The 17989-nt window shown below is 54.4% G+C and overlaps 1 protein-coding gene across 16 annotated transcripts in view; it reads right to left on the reverse strand.

Moving 5' to 3' along the window:
- Positions 1 to 1062: 1062 nt before the first annotated feature.
- Positions 1063 to 17989, reverse strand: part of kmt2e (lysine (K)-specific methyltransferase 2E) — a 29345-nt gene continuing 12418 nt past the window's right edge. Inside the window, exons 3-25 of one of the 16 annotated variants that reach the window (XM_083691777.1) lie at positions 15490 to 15601; positions 14834 to 15060; positions 14479 to 14618; positions 13826 to 14007; positions 13585 to 13623; positions 13242 to 13442; positions 12962 to 13092; positions 12587 to 12704; positions 12318 to 12427; positions 11894 to 12143; positions 10505 to 10603; positions 8404 to 8475; positions 7528 to 7710; positions 7012 to 7356; positions 6511 to 6810; positions 6213 to 6363; positions 5859 to 6085; positions 5642 to 5698; positions 5017 to 5547; positions 4611 to 4873; positions 4232 to 4320; positions 3785 to 3864; positions 1063 to 3369 (exon numbers count right to left, since the gene is read on the reverse strand). In XM_083691777.1, coding sequence (XP_083547903.1) covers positions 2359 to 3369; positions 3785 to 3864; positions 4232 to 4320; positions 4611 to 4873; positions 5017 to 5547; positions 5642 to 5698; positions 5859 to 6085; positions 6213 to 6363; positions 6511 to 6810; positions 7012 to 7356; positions 7528 to 7710; positions 8404 to 8475; positions 10505 to 10603; positions 11894 to 12143; positions 12318 to 12427; positions 12587 to 12704; positions 12962 to 13092; positions 13242 to 13442; positions 13585 to 13623; positions 13826 to 14007; positions 14479 to 14618; positions 14834 to 15060; positions 15490 to 15601 — 4918 coding nt within the window. In that variant the 3' untranslated portion in view covers positions 1063 to 2358. Of the gene's footprint in view, positions 3370 to 3784; positions 3865 to 4187; positions 4321 to 4610; positions 4874 to 5016; positions 5548 to 5641; positions 5699 to 5858; positions 6086 to 6200; positions 6364 to 6510; positions 6811 to 7011; positions 7357 to 7527; positions 7711 to 8403; positions 8476 to 10504; positions 10604 to 11893; positions 12144 to 12317; positions 12428 to 12586; positions 12705 to 12961; positions 13093 to 13241; positions 13443 to 13584; positions 13624 to 13825; positions 14026 to 14469; positions 14619 to 14833; positions 15061 to 15489; positions 15605 to 17989 lie in introns of all 16 variants that reach the window. The other 15 variants (XM_083691785.1, XM_083691780.1, XM_083691776.1 and 12 more) reach the window with 15 other exon arrangements.

The raw sequence follows: 17989 nt of genomic DNA on the forward strand, positions 1-17989 counted from the left end.
AATGTTTTCTTGGCACACGTTGGGCCCGTTAATACCAATCAATCATCGCTTGAATGCCACAGCCTATTTGAGTGTTGTTGCTGACCATGTGCATCCCTTCATGGCCACAATTCACCCATCTTCTAATGGCTACTGCACTGTGTCACAAAGCAAAAGTCGCCTCAAAATGGTTTCATGAACATGACAATCAGTCCAGTGTTCTTCAGTGGCCTTCCCAGTCACCGGATCTGAATCCAATATAACACCTTTGGGATGTGGTAGAACAGGAGATTCACAGCTTGAAAGTACACCGGAAAAATCTGCAGGAATTGCTCATGCAATCATGTCATCATGGACCAGAATCTCAAAGAAATGCTTCCAACATCTTCGAGGCTGTTTTGAAGGGAAGCCCAGTATTAGTATAGTGTTCCTAATAAAGTGTTTGGTTAGTGTATGTAGGTATTTGTCTTCAAAGCTGTGTCATCCAGGTGTTTGTTGTATAACAGCATTTTCACCAACCTGAAAAAGAAGGGAGGACAGAGGACAAACCTAAGAGGGGGAAGGATACTCCAAAAATCAATTAGTGTTGGAAGCCTTATTTGTCCCATTAAGTGACGCACAATAACAAGAGTACACTGATAACCATGAAGAGTCCTTCTAAATCATTGATGTGGTTCAACATGAGTGTCTGCTTTGATATGCACACAGCGTCTAAGATCAAAGACGGGGTGTAAGAAACCATCTGTTCACCTGGGTATTGAGCTAGCCTGTACTAGGCATCCCTATTAGGATGAAAGGCACTTCTTACATGCAGCAAATCACGCTCTCCAAGCATCTTGGTCTTTGGAGCTCCTCACACCTGGAAGGTAACTGACACTGTTTGAAGATTCTCATCAAACATGCAGAAACATGAGGACGGTTCAAGTTGACAGAGTGCCTCTCAGCAAAGGTTTTCACAGGGGGTTCGATCTGGAGGGAGCAGCTTCTTGGTGGCCTTTAAAGGTGAGAGTGATCGTTCAACGCCTCCGACAGAGACGGCAGCGTCACGGCCTTCTCCCAGACAGAGACACACAACACAACAAGTGGTATAAAACTGTCATTACAGTGATTTATTATAATGAACCATGAAAATAGCCAACCAGTGCAGTGTCTGTGAGTCTCTCTCCTCCACACAAACATACACTCACACACAAATAATAAAAAAAGACAAAGTTGAATAGTCCAGAGAGGAAAAAAAAATAAAAAATAGTGCTACTGTCACAGAAACATTCAGCTTTGCCAAGGGAGCGCTCGTATATACAACCATATTCCAAAATGGGATGGGAGCGAATTGTACAAGCATAGAAAAGAAAAGAAGCACATATTTACAACCTGTTTCTGGAGAAAGCTGGAGTAACCACCTATACATTAAATTACACTTTCTACAAATAACCATTGATATTCAAAAATAAACCGCTAGCGTTCTACCTACAGGTGAGACCTCACTCAGACGACCTCAGAAGACCACAGCACTCACGCACAATCACTCTCCTTTCTCTCACCTTCCTTCTCCAACTCACTCATGGGACAAACACTTCATAACACACACTGACATACAACACCTCATATTTGTGCACGCGCGTGCGCACACAGACGCACACGCGCGCACACACACACACAAACACACGTATGAGTGCGGACTCCTGGGGGCACTGATGAAGGCTCCCAGAAAGGTCTTTTCTGAATCTCTGCAGCGGTGCTCAGATATTTGTTACACAGAGGAATAAAAAAAATAATAATTCTGTATTTTTTCTCTATACAAAAGCTTTCTTTTCACTATAATGAGCCACTAGATAAAACAAATAAAAATGGTGAAGAGCAGACAAATGGACAAGAGAGAGGAGGTGAAAGGACTAACTGACAAGGGGGGGTTGGGGGGTGGAGGCTGGAATGTCCATTGATACAGAAAGTGTGGGGGGGCCTTACAATAGGAGTCCAAACAAGACAGACAGACAGAGAGCACTCTCTGCCGGAGGAGGGAAATCAAAAGCAAAAACAAAGGGAGGAGAGACGCCTCCGTGTGAGGGACGTCAAAGAAAGAGAGAGGGCGATGAGCACCTGGGGGGATCGTCCATCTTCATTTTACACAAAGTTTATTTCTTTTTTTAATAAGAGTGTTTCTCTGTCCTTTTTTTTTTTTTCCTTTTTTTTTTTTTCAGTTTGTCCTCTTAAAAAGTACCCTTTTATCCCACGTTCTCCTGTTTTTCCATTGGCCATGTGTTCAGGTACATAGAAAATATTTACAGCCTATGTTACACGTGTGTCCTCGTTGTTGTTGGTGCCCCTCTCAGAGTGAGTTCATAGGGGCGGGCGGGGGGGGGGGGGCCTGCTGAGGGGTGGTCAATGCCACCCCGTGCCCAGGTACCCAGTGCTGTGGAAGGGGGCAGAGGAGGCAGGGGCCCCGCGAGTCCCACTAGGCATCTGGGTGGCCGAGGCCTGGGCCTGCGCCGGCTGTGTCTGCTGTGGAGGAGGAGGGGGTGGGGGAGGCAGTCCTGTCTGCTGGTGAGGTGGGGGGTAGGTAGAGGGGGGCACAGAGGGGTTGGCGGGGGCACCCGGGTGCAGCAGGGGAGTCTGAAAAGCCCCTATGTTCTGAAAGTGGTGGGCAGCCTGCATGGGGGTGCTGGTGGAGGGAGCAGGAGGCGGAGGTGGGGGAGGAGGGGGAGGCGGGCCCTGTGTGAGTGACAGGAGGGTGCTGCCACTAGGCTGCTGCAGGGTTTGGCCCTGTGGAGGAGGGGGCGGAGGTGGGAGGACGTGGGCAGTCTGGGGGGCGACGGTCAGGAGGAGCTGGTGTTGTTGGATTGGAGTAGGCTGCAGGTTGACATGCAGCAGGGTGGGGCCGGGTTGGGGGTGAGGGGGCGGAGGTGGAGGAGGAGGAGGGGCAGCAGAGCTCTGGTAGTGCAGGGTGTGGGGTAGAGTCTGCAGGAGGGGCTGGGATCCAGGGGGGAAGGGGGATGTCACGGCAGGCTTGAACCCAGGAAAGGGCCCCGTAGTTGGGGGAGCCTGGCCAGGGAAGTAGGCTGTAGTGGTTTGGGGTGCGGGGGGAGGAGGAGGAGGCGGCGGTGGAGCGCTCTGCGGACTGTACTGGGAGAAGGGGGCTGGGCCCGGCTGAGCCTGGGGCTGGGGTTGGGTCTGAGGCTGGGCAGAGAGAAAGGCCCTCTGGCTGCGGTAAGGGGAGCCCTGGGTCTGGGGCTTGGGGGAGTGGAGGAGCGAGGGGCCGGGGTAGTGGGTCAGAGAGGCTGTCTTGGGGCCTGCAGGCTTGCTGGGCTGCTGGGCGTCACCCTCCTCCTCCTTCACCGGGCGACTGGCAGGCTGGGGGGCGGCGCTGGGGCCGCTGGGGCCAGGAGAACACGGCTGGAGGGGAGAGAAGGAAGACGCGGGTGAGTCAGAACACCTCAAAAATACGGAAAATGCCGTGGCCAACTCTAAATACCATTCAGTTATGATGAAAGTGTCTTTGGATGCTGTATAGCCCAGGGTTGATCCAATAAGTAAATAAAACTGCCAGCGCGCTCAAACCGTAAAAATAAACTGTTTGTTTATTTTCAACATCAAGCCTTCTTCATCAGCCACGGTGACTAAGCCAATTATGCATATCATTTATTTGTACTATTTTGAGAGTCCTGGCCGTATCGTTTACTACTTGAGTCACCATACACATCTCGACTCATCATAAGTAGACTGGGAATGAGTGCTGCCACAGTGAAGCGCGCTCCCTACTGTGAGAGGGCAGAGTGTGTGTGTGTGTGTGTGTGTGTGTGTGTCATACCGCGTGTGTTGGGGTCTTCTGAGGACTAGGAGATGAGCAATCTCTCACTGCAGGGGTGTCACTGCCCTCTGCCTCTCCATCTGTAACAACAACGCACACACAGAACACATGACTTCATTATTGAGCGGAAGAGTCAAGTTTTTGGAAAACGATTGATTGATTGATGGTTGCCCACAGGGCTGCAACATAATGTCAATCTGGAACGTTTTTAAAAAATGCTAACAAATCCCGCCCACAATCTCACAGACAAGTGACTTGCTTTAGTTGTGCCACAGAAAGTGAGGGGGAAAAGCTCGAAAAGCTCGAAGCTTGTTCGATTCATCGATTAGTTATTTTTTTTTAAATCGATTCGGATGCCAGCGATTGACTAATCGGTTAATCGAATAATCAAAGCCATCCCTACGTTTGAGTGGAGTGTGTTTGGGTCAGTCAGATCGCTGGTCCCACCTGTGTCTTTGTCCTTGCGGTGGTCGCTCATGAGAAGAGCTCTGTGGTAGCCGCGCTCCCTGGCCTGCTCCACAGAGGTGGACGAAGTCCTGAAACGGAACCAGAGAACCTTGAGACATGCCACCATCTTGACCATCTCTGTCAACCAAATCACGACACTGTGACTTTAAGCCATCAGTTGATTGGGTGATTAACTCATTTAGTGCTGAGGGTGAATAAAGTCGCCCAAATTGTCAACATTCTGGAGTGCCAAGGCCGACTTTATTCACCAATAATGCATCAATTATGATGCTTCATTTTGTAGCCAATCAAAGTATTGTTGCTAGGTAAATGGCAGTTTGTGAGTTAAACAAGCAGGACAGAAAGGCAGAGTTCATACCAGTTTCCCTCGCCCTCATTCTCCCCCTGGCCGGGGGTCTCGGGGTCCTCGCTAGGCTGGGGGGTCTTGGGGGCGGGGCCCGGGGCGCAGACAACAACCGGGACCACTGGAGCTGGGGGCGGTGGCTCAGGGGTGGTCTCCATGGCGACAGGGAACACCTCCACGGTCAAAGGCGGCAGCGCGGAGATGGGAGAGTCGCATTCCACCTTGGAGCCGCTGCGTCTGGCCTCGCGCTGACGCTTCCTGTACTCCAGAAGAGACACCTGGGAAAATGCATGACATCATACTAACACTTTAGACAACAGACATTACTACTACTTCACCAGTAGGGGGCAGACTTCCCACAATACTGTTTGTATGAGTCAACACTGAACACAGAACTGGTCTCGAGTTGCAAAAAGCTTACCTTTTTCTTCTGTGGGGGGTTCTGTGACGACCCCCCTCCCTCTCCGGTGCTGTCTCCGCTCAGCGAGCGAGAGAAGCCCAGGGCGCCCCCTTCCTCGGTGCAGGGGTAGAAGAGCTGCGCCCCCTCGCTGAAGGGGGCCGCCACCACCACTGCCCCGGCCACGGCCTCGGGCCTGAAGGCCAGGATGGGCTCTAGGTGGGCAGCCTGCATGGGCTCTAGGGTGTGTGAGGGGGTGAGGTCCCTCAGGTTGGAGTTGATGGGGGAGAAGGACAGGCCCCCTGGACCCACTGTCTCGGGGCTCTTCATCCAGGGGGTGTAGGAGGAGGTGGAGGCTGGGTCTGTGGAGGAGGAGGCCTCGCTGCTGCCCTCGGCCCCCGCCACATCTGCCCCTTCCTCTCCCCCACAGTCCTGGGACTCGGCAGTGGGGGGTTGGGGGCTCAGGGGGCACACGATCTTCGCCTCCTGGGGTGGCAGGTCTAAACTGGGAGCCCTGACACAGGGGGAGGAGAGCAGCGAAGGGGGCCGCTCAGCCTGGTGATGGTGAAAGGAGAGGAGACCATTAGATAAGGCTGTGCGTTTTTACATGAACATGTGTTAACCAGGCCTGCCCATCTCCTCCACTCACCTCTTGGGTACTGGGCCTGCGACTGCTCTCTGGGGAGCTGTCAATTGAAGAATCGCTCTGTGGAGACACACACACACACACACACATTAACTCTTCTCCGTGTGTGTGTGCCTATATAGACAGATAGATAGATCGATAGATAGATAGATAGAGTGTGTGTGTGTGTGTGTGTGTGTGTGACAATATACAATGCGACAGGAGAGCCGGCGGTCCTTACCTCCTGCGGGACGCTGGGTGTGTGTGTTGGGGTGCTGGGTTGGGGCTCAGCGGTCGGCTCCTCCGAGCGGAGGCGCGGCGGGGTGGCCAACAGGAGGGGCGTTCCCGGCGTCTCCGGTTGGTCAGCCCTGGTGGGCGTGGCACAGGGAGAGCCGTAAGGGGTGGAGCTCTCTGACATGCAGGCGTCCAGAGGACACAGGCGCCGCTTCTTCAGAGGGGTGGGCAACTCTGTGGGAGGCCGGGACGCAACGGTTACTCACATGCACAAGGGTCAAACACAGACAGACATCGCTGCATACATTATTTGCACACACACACACACACACACGCGCGCAAATCTTACCTATGCTCTCACCTGGTAAAGAGCAGCTGCCATTGAAGGGGAGGGGGCTGTCAGAGTCTCCGTTGATAGAGGGGCTGAGAGGCCCCTCGGTAGGCATGAGGAGGGTGGGGCGGCTGGCTGGGCTGGTGGAGCCCTCTTCCTCCAGAGCCTGCTTCAACCAGCGCTGTGGGGACAGGACGGGACGGGACGGGACAGGAGGGGTTAGCCTGGTCAGCCAGAGACACACTTCAGTGCAGCTAAATCATACCGTCTGACCTGCAATCAAAGCGGCAATCGTCTCTCCCTCCCTCCGCGCTGCAGGCCTACATACCTTCTTGCAGGAGCCCGTGGTGGGCGGCGTCTCGGGCAGCTCGCGGGAGCGTCGGCGGCCGGTGGCACCGGGGACCCCCGGGGTGGTGGGGCTGCGGTTGGCCAGGAAGGGCGAGGAGAAGCGGACGTAGTGTTTGGGCGTGCTGTAGACGTGTGGGCTGCAGGCCATGCCCGGCAGGGCGTTGAGCTGGGTGGCCAGCACCTCCGGGTCGCTGCTGATGCGTAGGGGCCTCTCCGGGATCGGCTCCGGGGTCAGCGCCGCCCGCTCCTGCTTGTCCCCTACCCACTCACTCACTAAGTGCTACACAGAGAGAGAGAGAGGGAGGGGGAGACATGGAGACAGAGGGAGAGAGAGAGAAAGGAAGAGGGAGAGTGTTTCGATTATAGACATCTAGCTGAAGTGATAAACACAGCATTTGTAATGTCACCAAGGTATTTCATGAACCATTTCCCGGTAGTCTGAAGAGCAGAACAGCCAGCCGGTGTTGAGGTGTCGGCGTACCTTTTTAGTCTTGAACTTCTGACTGGGGCGGTTCCGGTCCGGGGCGGGGGAGCCGCTGTATGGGGGGCTGGCATCAGGGGCGTGGGAGGAGTCTGCCTCGGGCTCGGGGGCGCAGGGGGTCTCTCCGTCGGGAGGCCCCTCGTTGGCGAGGGGCTCCAGGCACTCGCCGGGGGAGCCGGGCGGCAGGTCGGAGCAGGTGCTGACGGTGCGCGCCCGCCGCCGCTGCTGCCCGATGTGGGTGCGGCTCCGGGAGAAGCTCTTCCTCTGCTTGGAGCCTCGGAGCTTGGCGGGCTTCAGCCCAGGCTCCTCCTTCACCGCCTCCAGCAGCGGCTGACAGGGAGAATACTGGGTTCAGACAGAAGAAAAGGGGGTTAAAAAAGGTTCATGACAACAACGACATGGCATGTTAAAGAGTGAGCAGGACTGCATGCATGCGTATGTGGGCATTTAAAGTACATATTTAAGGCAACCACGAGTAGTGCGTTTGTGTATCTGTGGGTGGGAGGTTGCTCTTACCTGCATGGGGGCAGGAAACTCTGCCTCGGGGGTGGCAGGGGGCTCTTCTTTAATGTCGCTGCGCCCCCCCACCTCCCCCGGCTTGGTGCCTATCCTCTCCAGGGCCTGCTCCCTGCGCTTCTCCCTCTTCTCCATGCGGGCAAAGGCTTGGAGGATGGCCTCCATCTTCCTCTCCTCACGTGTCTGCAGAGAAGGGTGGTGGGGAGGGGGAAGGGAGGGGAGGGCAGGGGAGGGGAAGGAGACAGACAGAGTGGGAATGTTAGGTGGGCCATGTAGAGCTCCTACCCCGCTGGGCCCAGAGGCAGGGACACAGCTAGCTGCACAGTGTATACACACACACACACACACAGCACAGGCAAGAGGCAGTACTAGCTGGCAGAGAAAACAGCGGCGCAGAGACAGAGGAAAGGACTTCCCTTCCGGTGGAAAAAATATCAATTAAAAAAAGCCAATGGAGGGAAAAAATAAATAAAACCCTGTTGTGAGAGACATGTTTTAACAGTGCTAAAAATGGAAATATTAAAACCCTTTACAAACCTTTAGGGGATGTGTGTGTATGTGTGTGAGAGCCGAGGACATTTTGTTTTAACGTGTTCAAACCCTTCTATAGGGCCACCACTGCTGCCACCACCAAACAGGGCACCACGTCTAGACTCTGGACACCCCCCCCCCCCCCCCTCTGCGCTTGGGTCTGCCACGGCATAGGTCGGTGTCGACAGAGGGGGGCTATAAGGGGAGCTGTTAGTATATTTCTAAGTCAGTGGGGGCCCCTATGAGGTGGTGGCCAGGCAGGCAGGGGTCATTGAGAGGGGGGGGGGGGTGGGGTGGGGTGGGGTACAGTAGGTGTGGGGGGCGTGGGCAGTGGGTCAAGTTTACCTCCTTGTTTCTGAGTCCCATCCAGCTGGAGGCCCCCCCGCCGGGCAGATGGGACTCCTCCGCTGGGCTGGCCTGAATGGTTTCAAGAGAGACAGCCGGTTTAGAAGACAGGAGGTCCCCCCCAGCATACACACACATACACACACCAGTGGGGGGGGGGGAGGCCTCCTTCTGGGGGGACTTCAGAACGGGCCTGTGCATCACGTGGCGTGATGAGGGACTGGTTGAGGAGGTGACCCTGCTTGGGGACAGCCATAGACACTGGAGAGAAGACCTGGACCCTAAAGGGTCTGACTGGAGTGAAGAAGGACTCACGTGGGGGGTCCAGGGCAGCGGCGTACTACTTCTGGCAGTAGACCCCCCCCCCCGCTCTCTTACGTTCTGAATAAAAGAAGAGCATTTAAAGCTGCCTCGGTGTACAGGCTAAAGTTGTGCTCTACGGAGGCGTGGGCCGGATCGTACAAGCTGTTGTTTGGCGAGGGCTTCTCTCTACTTCTGTCATTCTGGGCTCTTTCACTTCACAGCTATTTCAACACGTCAGTCAGTCATTCACTGGAACCCTGTCATGTCTGTCAACATTAGAAACATCGCCTTCATCAAGACAAACCACATACCCTGCATCCACAATACATTGCACAAGAAAACCCAAAATCAAGACAATTTGGAACCTCCCCCAATCACCAACTTTCACCAAGGGTTTTAAAAAAAAAAAAAAAGTAAAACAAGCAACAAACCGTCGGCAACCTGGTTTAAACCTACACCAAACCTGAGTGCAACCTTGATGGACATGAACAGACAATTCAGGTATGTAGTAACGTATTCGTGTCATGCTGTGTCAGTATCCCTCGCACCAAACGGGAGCTTTAGTTCTAGTGGGTAACATAGCACACACACAGACACACACACACGTACGTACACACACACACACACACACACACACACACACACGTTAAGAGCCCATCTGGGTGTTGTGGATGCATGGTTAGGATTCAGAAACAACACCATACATACACCAGGGACATGACTGTCAGGAGGGGAGAATCACAGGGAATAGAGAGGGCTTGCTTCCACATTTGGGCGAGGGTTCCTCCTGGGTCAGATTCCCTGGGAGGCAAGCTATTGGATCTCCCAGAGTCAATATGGCCCTGGTAACAGAGAGCCCCCCCCCCCCCCCCCCGCGCGCCGCCACCGCCGACCCCCCCTGCCCTGCCACCGTTCTCTCTCTCTGGCCCGTTAGCAGCCAGAGCCGGTCCACTGGCCAGAGATGAGTCAGCACTTTACACCTTGGCCTCGTCGCGTCAAAGGGAGCTGACGGCAGGGTAATTTCCAGAGTGTGTGTGTGTGTTTGTGAGCGAGAGGGGAGCATGCCAGCGTGTGTCAGTGTGTGTGTGTGTGTGTGTGTGTGTGACCCCATCTCTCCGGGACACTGGGCTCTTTGGCAGGGAGTGGGTTGAAACAGTAATTGACCATTTCTAATTCGTGACCAAACTGCTACGTGAGGGTCATACTCATACAGACACACGGGGACAGTTCCAGTACGTGGAAGGCCCATGATCCTCTTTGTTTGTTCCGCTAACGAGAGAGAGAGGGGGGGGGGGGTGCCTGTGGCTCTGGTGCAATGTGTCATGTGGTAGTTAGGAAAAATGAAAATCTTAACGAATGAGAGGAAATTTACCCATAATGAGACACAAGCGGAGCATGAACACTGAGGGGCCCTACCAGAGGAATGAGTAGCCTCCAGGAGAGAGGGAGGGAGAGAGAGAGTGTATAAGAGAGAGGGGGGGAGAGAGAGAGAGAGAGAGCAGGGAGCCAGGGCACCCAAGGGCTAGGCTACACAGCAACAGGAGCAGAGACGAAGGCAGCAGCAGCGTTAGCAGGGATGGACGGATGGAGGGAGGATTTGTGATTGGAAAGGGAGAGGGAGAGGGAGGGGGACACAGGGGTCCGCCCGCCCCCACCCCCCCCCGCCTGCCCCCCAATCAGCACCACCACCACCACCACACAAACAGGGGCCCACACCCACACCAGCAGGGAAAAGCTTTTGTTTTCCGATGGGCGGCTGCACAGGTGGGGGGGGGGCGCTACAGCCCGGCACACTTACCATCTTCCTCCTCCTCTCTGCAACCTGCTCCTCTGACTCCATCTCTACTTCATTGCTAACGGAGGTTTTGTCTTCTAGATCCTCAATTAACTCAGGATCCTGTAAGAGGGGCAGAGGGGGGGGGGTGGCGCTTTATCACGGCACTGCTGTTAGTCTGGCTACAGACCAGAGGGAGGTGGGGAGGGAGGGGGGGGGAGAGGGTGGGGGGGTGGGGAGTAGGGAGGGATAGAGGACAGGGGGGACCGGGGGGGGGGAGCAGTGACTGAGCTGGACTGGCTAGGGGATGTGGTTAGCATCTGTGCACTCTCTTGTCTAGTCAGTGCAACAATCGGACCCTTTTCAAAGAAGGAGAGAGAGATGGTCCTGGCGGTGTGTGTGTCGGCGCTCACGGGTTCACTAAGCAAAATGACAACGTATCCTGTGGGGTGGGGGCAACGACTCTGCTGGCACACAACCACAGACGTCTGTCTGTGTGATGATGACGACGATGACGATGACGATGACTGAGCTCTATTCTCACTGTTCCTCATGCAACCCAGACACCACTCTAACCAGTCTCTAACCAGTCTCCATAATGAACCAGTGTAGTGGAGCGTCCAGTGGAGCGTCCAGTGGAGCGTCCATCAGATTCTCACTCTCACTCTCTCACACACTCACACACTCTCTAAAAACAACTACACTCTGCTGTAAGTCACTCCTTGTTTGCTCCGACTGAAGCTGGTAGCAGCGTCCCCTGCCCATCTGACACCAGGCGGGACAGAGCCCCTCACACCGCAGCACACAGAGGGGGTCTTCCTGGGTTGGGGTGGTAGCGTGGCAGAGAGAAACGCAGAGCATGACGTTCCTGTTATCAACTGCCAGGGCGGAGCGGCTCACCGCCTCGAGACAAGTCTGAGCTGTTATCGGATGAGCTGGGGGTGGGGGGGGGATGTGGTGGGACTGGGGAGGGAGGGATGGTTTGGTGCAGGAATGGGAGGAGGAGGAGGAGGAGGGGGGGGGGGGGTTGCGTTGAGAGTTTGGCCAGGGAGAGGGGTTATAATAGATGGGGACAGGTGTGTCTAACAACTGTGACCATATGCAGCGCGTACAGGAGAGAGAGAAGACACAGGGACATGCATGGACATGGGTGGGTGGTGGGGGGGTAACAGAACTCAATGGGATAATCGGGGAGATGGGGTGAATAATAGAAAATACTAGAAGGAGGCGTTTGAGGTGAGAGCCAGCCTATGGGGCTGCTTCGCTGGTCTGAGAGTGAGGGAGGGAGGTGAAGGTAGAGTTGTAGGTGAAGGAATGGTAGAGGAGGGTAGGGGTGGGGTGGGATTGTGATGAAGACGGTGTGTGTGTGTGTGTGTGTGTGTGTGTGGGGGGGGGGGGGGGTGGTGGACCTACCTGGTTGTTGGAGATGGAGAGGCGGAGGGGGGAGAGCTTCCTCTGCTTGCCGTCGACCATGCCCTTGGGCTTGCCGTCGCAGTCCAGGGTCATGTTCTGGTTCTGCCCCCCGTCGTCCCTCACGGGCTCCTTGTCCTTGCGGCCCCGGCGGCGGCTGCTGGCGCCCAGGTTTTCCGTGGGCTCCAGGTTGTGCTTGAGCACCGGGCACTCCATGTTCCCCTTCAGACAGGCACAGTCCACCTTGTATTTACTACAGAGAGGGAGGGAGGGGAGAGAGAGAGAGAGGGGGGGAGAGAGAGAGAGAGAGGAGACAACCTGGTTGATGGGTGACCATTCTTGTCTTGTTCGTTTGTGTGTGTGTGTGTGTGTGTGTGTGTGTGTGTGTGTGTGTGTGTGTGTCTGCTGTCGATTCCACCATGCTTACCAGCTGCCATAGTCGTAGTCGAAACCTATGGTGATCTCTGTGCCCTTGACAACGGGCCTCAACGAGTAGATGTACAAGTGTAGCATTCCATCCTCGATCACATGACGCACCTGAGAGAGAAAGAGAGAGAGAGAGAGAGAGAGAGAGAGAGAGAGGAAGAAAAGGTCACCCAGCAAATCTTTGAGAATACTGTTGGAGGTAAAAGTGACTGTGGGGGAGGGGGGGGCGGTGTGGTCCGGGCTTGGAGCCGTCTGGGATTGGCTGCTGACCTCCGAGTTGGGCGTGCAGGAGCGTCGGATGAAGCGGGCCTCGTTGCCAAAGCTGCGGGCGTCCACACACATCTCCAGCCCGTCAAACTTGGAGTAGAACAACACAAAGGGGTACGGCCTGGAGAGAAAGACCAAGGAATGAATGAATGAAAGCCAGTGGGGAGTGACAGACTGAGGGTGTCCATAGGGAGCACAGCTCCACAGTCAGGGCCTCAACAGGAGCTGACAGACAGCATAGGGGTTTAGCACTACCAAGGAAGACCACTCAATCACACATGCCTTTCCCTGTATCTAACACGAAAATATGCTTCGGCACACACAAAATGACTGTTGGGAGCTCAGGCTTCCTAGAGCGTATATCCATAGTGTCTTCACCTCTTGAAGAAGTAGCCGTTGGCTTCAAACTGTTGCCTCAGCATGAATTTGCCGCGGTACTCGATGATGAGGGAGTCTGGAGCCAGGTCACGGACCACCTTCAGGATCTTCTTATTCTTATGGACCTGACTCTGGACACAGAGAAGGGAAGGCAATGGGCCATGAGGAAACCCTGCGTGTGCATGCGTGTGTCGCCAATACCGGAACAGGCAATGAAGACGAGTTATAAGTCAGTGTGTGTGTGTGTGTGTGTGTGTGTGTGTGTGTGTGTGTGTGTTACCTCCACAGGCGGTTTGAAGCTGGCCGTGTGCGTGTTGTAGGCCAGGGTCTTGCCGTCGCCGGCCTCTTTGACCCGGAGCAGGATCTGGACGTCCTCGCTGTACTGGTTGCTGCTGGCCTCCTCATAGGCCTCCATCCACGCCTTCATCTTGTTCTCCCACAGGGACGGGTGCTCCGACGGCTCCAGGTCCGGGGCAGAGCCCTGGGGAGGGAGGGAGGGAGGGAGGGGAAGAGGGGGAGGTTAAAAATCACCTGTGTCATGGAGGAAGGCCGTGCAAGATGAGAATGCGGTAGACGTTTTGTGGTTGAAGAGCGGTCGCAGGTCGTGGTCGCAGGGTGCCTACCTTTACTCTGGAGGACTTCCTGGAGCCCTCACGGAATGCCTGCAAGAGAACGTAGGAGAGATGAACGGACGGCTTACGGCAACAGGGTTTCCAGTTCCAACTTCACACTGCCAAACTCACTGACTGCCAAAGGAATTCTGGAAGTGTTTTATGTGGTATTTAGCTGGCAACAATACTTTTGATTGGCTACAAAATGAGGCTTATGGAGGGAGGAAGCACACACACACACACACACACACACCTTCTTGGCCCGGGCGGAGGCCGCGGCGGGCTCCTTGTCTCCGCTCCTCTTGCGTTTCTTCTCAGCCTGCTTGTGGCCCAGGCGGCCGGTCGTCAGGGTGATGCTGGTGGGTGTGTGTTGGCAGGCTGTGTACAGCTCCAACGGCACCTCGTCCCCACTCTCCGTGGCGCTGGTGTCCCCGTCTGCAGATGCATACACACCTTGGTTACCAAGCAAATTAAAAAAAAAAAAAAAAGAGTTAAAAAACAAAAATCAACACGACCAAACAATTACCATTCTTCACCTCCGGCGATCAAGTAGTGTTCAGTAAAATAAGGTACTGTACTCGTTAATGTTTTTCTTTTCTTTTTTAAAATGTATTTATTTATTTACTTGTTTAGATTTCTCATTTACCGGTCGTCAAACAGAAATAATCGTAAAATATCATTTTAGTTTTTGAATTGTTGCATTTCCCTGCATGACCAGCAGGGGTCAGAGTGGTCCTGAATCTGGCCTAAATAAAGCCCGTGAGCTGTGGCCTGAGGCTCCTGTCAGACCTGCAGGGGGAGGAGGCTCTAAACGGATACAGCCTTTCTCCTGCTATCCGAGAGCCTTTTACTGCAGTGACAGACACAGTGTGTGTAGTAGTAGTAATAGTATCTCACCCCACTCACCGGACATGTTCTCTCTCTTCCTGGTCTGCAGTACGATGGCCCTCTCCCTGTCCAGGCTACGCGGCTGGCAGCGTTCGCACAGGTAGGTCTCAGGGATGTGCTGCCTGTCGATCCCCATGCAGTCTATGTGCTGCCACACGCTGCACACAGGCACACGGCCAGGGAAGAGGGAGGAGAGGGTCAGACAGAGGCCGCAACAACAGTGGAACCTACAGCTCTAACAGGGTCGATCGCTGCTCAAATGAACACGGGACTGTTTTGCTCCAGGTGAGAACTACACGGACAAAGTCGGTATTCGACAACGGGCGGTCTTGTTGTACCACCGAGGGCGGGTGAGAGAGGCCTTCCCCCCTACCTGCACTTGTCGCAGCAGATCATGTAGCCGTCGTCGTGGGTGAAGCCGCAGATGCAGCGGGTGATGTCGGCCCCGTAGCTGCCGTCCTCCGAGGTGCTGAGCGTGGTGCCCCTGGACGCTTCGTCCTGGCCCCCCGGCGCAAACAGCCCCTCGCCCGGCCTAATCAGCATGGAGGGGGGGGGAGAGGCCGGGGGCGTGGGCGGGGGGCGCGCCCCATAGTTGTGGTCCTGTGAGCAGAGGGAACGGGGAGGAAGGGAGAGACAGGTGGTGAGGGTCATAAATACCAGTATGTACACACACACACACACACACACAGACCACTATTAGAGTCAGTTCCATTTGACAGTAAATTCAGGCCATGAACTGAATGACATTCCAATTTAAGAATGTGAAAAATCCTCATTGAACATGAATGCTTCAACTTGAGGTGGTATTTCAATTATCTTTCTACATTGACTCCAAACCCTATACACACACACGCAAACTACTCCCTACATACCGGTTGCGCTTTATTAGCCCGGAGGTAGCTAGCCAGCTTCACTGATGATTAACCTAGAGGGAGGGCTCAGGTATGTAGGTCAGGCCGACGATGTGTGTGTGTGAGTGAGAGCGAGAGAGAGATTTGTGAGTGTGTGTCTACAGGGCTGTATACTCACGGCGTAAGGCAGGCCAATGTAACTGTGGGCGTGGTGAGAGCTACTGCTGTAGATCTGATGCGGGTAGCTGGACTTCTCTACCACCACAGGGCTTGCCTCCACCGATTCTGGTCTGCTGGACAGAGAGAGAGAGAGAGAGAGAGAGAGAGAGAGAGGGAGAGAGAGAGGGAGAGAGAGAGAGAGAGAGGGAGGGAGAGAGAAACACACAAGAGTCAAAAGAGGGACTAAAAAACAGCAAGATAAAAGACACAAAGCCAGGGTTGAGAGAAAACAAAAAGGACGGCAGATGAGAACTCGTGTCGGGAGAATGTGTCGTGCTTCTCCCCTTCCACTAGTACGGCTGGATATTTAGGAGGGCGGCTTGAGGGGCTGACACTGGTGGTGGCGGTGGCGGCGGCGGCGGTGACGGCGACAGAGTGTGGCAGCGCGAGGCTGAGAGAGCTGGGCTGTGACAGGCCAGAGGCAGTCAGAGGGCTCCACACAGCCCGGCCCGCTCCCCTCACATCACATCACCTCACCTCCTCGAACGGCGCCGAGCTGATAGCCAGGCAAATAGCAGAGCAGGGGGCCTAATCTCCCCCACAGCCGTTTAGACCTGAGACCTGCATCTGGAAGACGGGCACAGACACACACACACACACACACACGCTTCGACTAACACTACTGGAGGAATGTGTGTAGACACATACACAGTAACAATAACAAACTGGCATTCAGTTCCGTGAGCTTATTTATACTAAACCGGTAAATCCACTTTGCTTTAGCGTGTGCAGTGGTGGAGAAAAGGCCTTTTTTTTGGCCGTTTAAAAGCAAACCGACCGCATTTGGGGCACGATCACACTATTGTTTCGCGGTAACTAGGGGGGGGGGTTCAAGGAAAAAGGGAAGTAGCCAGAAGGATTGACAGAGAGGAGAGAGGGATGTTGGGGACACGGGACTGAAGTGCATTTAGAGAGAGAGAGACAGACTAGGAGGGACGAGTGAGAAAATACATACAGGTAATAACCAGTGGTTATTAATGTGCTGTGCTGCGCTGCCGCCCCCCCACCCCACACACACACACACACACAACCCCCCCCCCCCCCCCCCCCCAATCCTTCCCTGCTCATCTAGTCCAGACAACTGCTTCAAGGTCAAAGACAAAGAAGCCCCCAGGGTTTGTGTGGGGCTGACTGTGTGCAATCACAGACTGGTTTCAGGAGGCAGCAGCTAACTGAAACCTTGACAAGAGGCCAACAGCTCTGCCTTACGAGTTTTGTGAACACGGCAGACGACAAGAGAATAGCTCACTAAACAAACAGGACTGCTTCCCAAGTACAGAGTCTCAGTATAGCACAGCGTGCACATGAAGTAGCCCACTAAGACTGTAAGACTGTGGGGAAAGCGAGGCTGAGAGAGGGTGTGCAGTACTGCTGAGAACATCACTCCAGAACCAAAGGAAAGGGGGAAAAGACCGTATATACACACATCCCAACACGACTTAGCAGACGCAGTGAACGGGATTCACTTCAGACAAGTCAAAGTAGCTGGAATACGTGGCAAGCCAAGAAAGTAGCACAGTAGCAGGAGTAGCAAAACTCTTAATGGATGTGCCACGTGTGTCTGCTTGTTAAGTACACACACACACACACATACATACATACACACTTCTCTAAAGTTCCAACCCTCTCTCTTTAACTCTGGTCACTCGCAGGGTAAAGCAGTACAGTACCTGAGCGTGTTCTCCCTCTCCCTCGTGCTGCCTGCCCTCCAACCGCTCACTGTCTAACACTTCCTGAATGAATTGGCGCTCAAGTCCTGTGTGTCAAAGTGAAAATGTAAGTGCATGCAAAAGGCCTGGGGGGGGCGGGCCTGAAGGAAGGTGCGGGCACTGCACATACTCGCAGGAACGCACACACACACACACACACACACACACACACACGCACACACAGAGAGAGAGAGCTGTGAAGAACCCAACCCAATTCCAAAGAACAAGAGCATTTTCTAAAGTAGGCTACTTCAGACACACAGGACGTGTCTTTATGATAAATGATTCCCTAGAGTGAAATCCGTCCTTCATAATAAGGGAGTCTGTAGCTGTGAGCGGCATGCATCATTCAGTGCACCGAGACGTGCTTTTCTAATCATTTATGTTCGACAGCAACAGAGGAAAAATGTGAGAATCAACTGAGCTGCGTTGAGGCTCTCTCAGCATGGTCCTCCTGGTGAGCGGGGAGAGCAGACAACTGATGAGTGAGTATATTTGACGGGTGGTAAGGGGCCACGCTGGGCTAACGGGACCGCAACATTCATGTCTGTTACTCTCTACGGTAGGGGACAGAGCCCAGAGTTCATGTAGCAAGGCAGGGGAGGAGAGAGGAGAGGGGAGGGGAGGGTTGATGTGGATGCTCGAGTCAATCGCAATCTCACACACAGACATCAGAAGCAGCTCTAACGGGCTGTTCGTGGTACAAGTGACAAGAGATGAGACACCGGAGAGAGTGAGAGCTGACAGACA

The sequence above is a fragment of the Argentina silus genome, assembly GCF_951799395.1.
Source record: "Argentina silus genome assembly, chromosome: 20".
NCBI classification, from domain to species: Eukaryota; Metazoa; Chordata; class Actinopteri; order Argentiniformes; family Argentinidae; genus Argentina; species Argentina silus.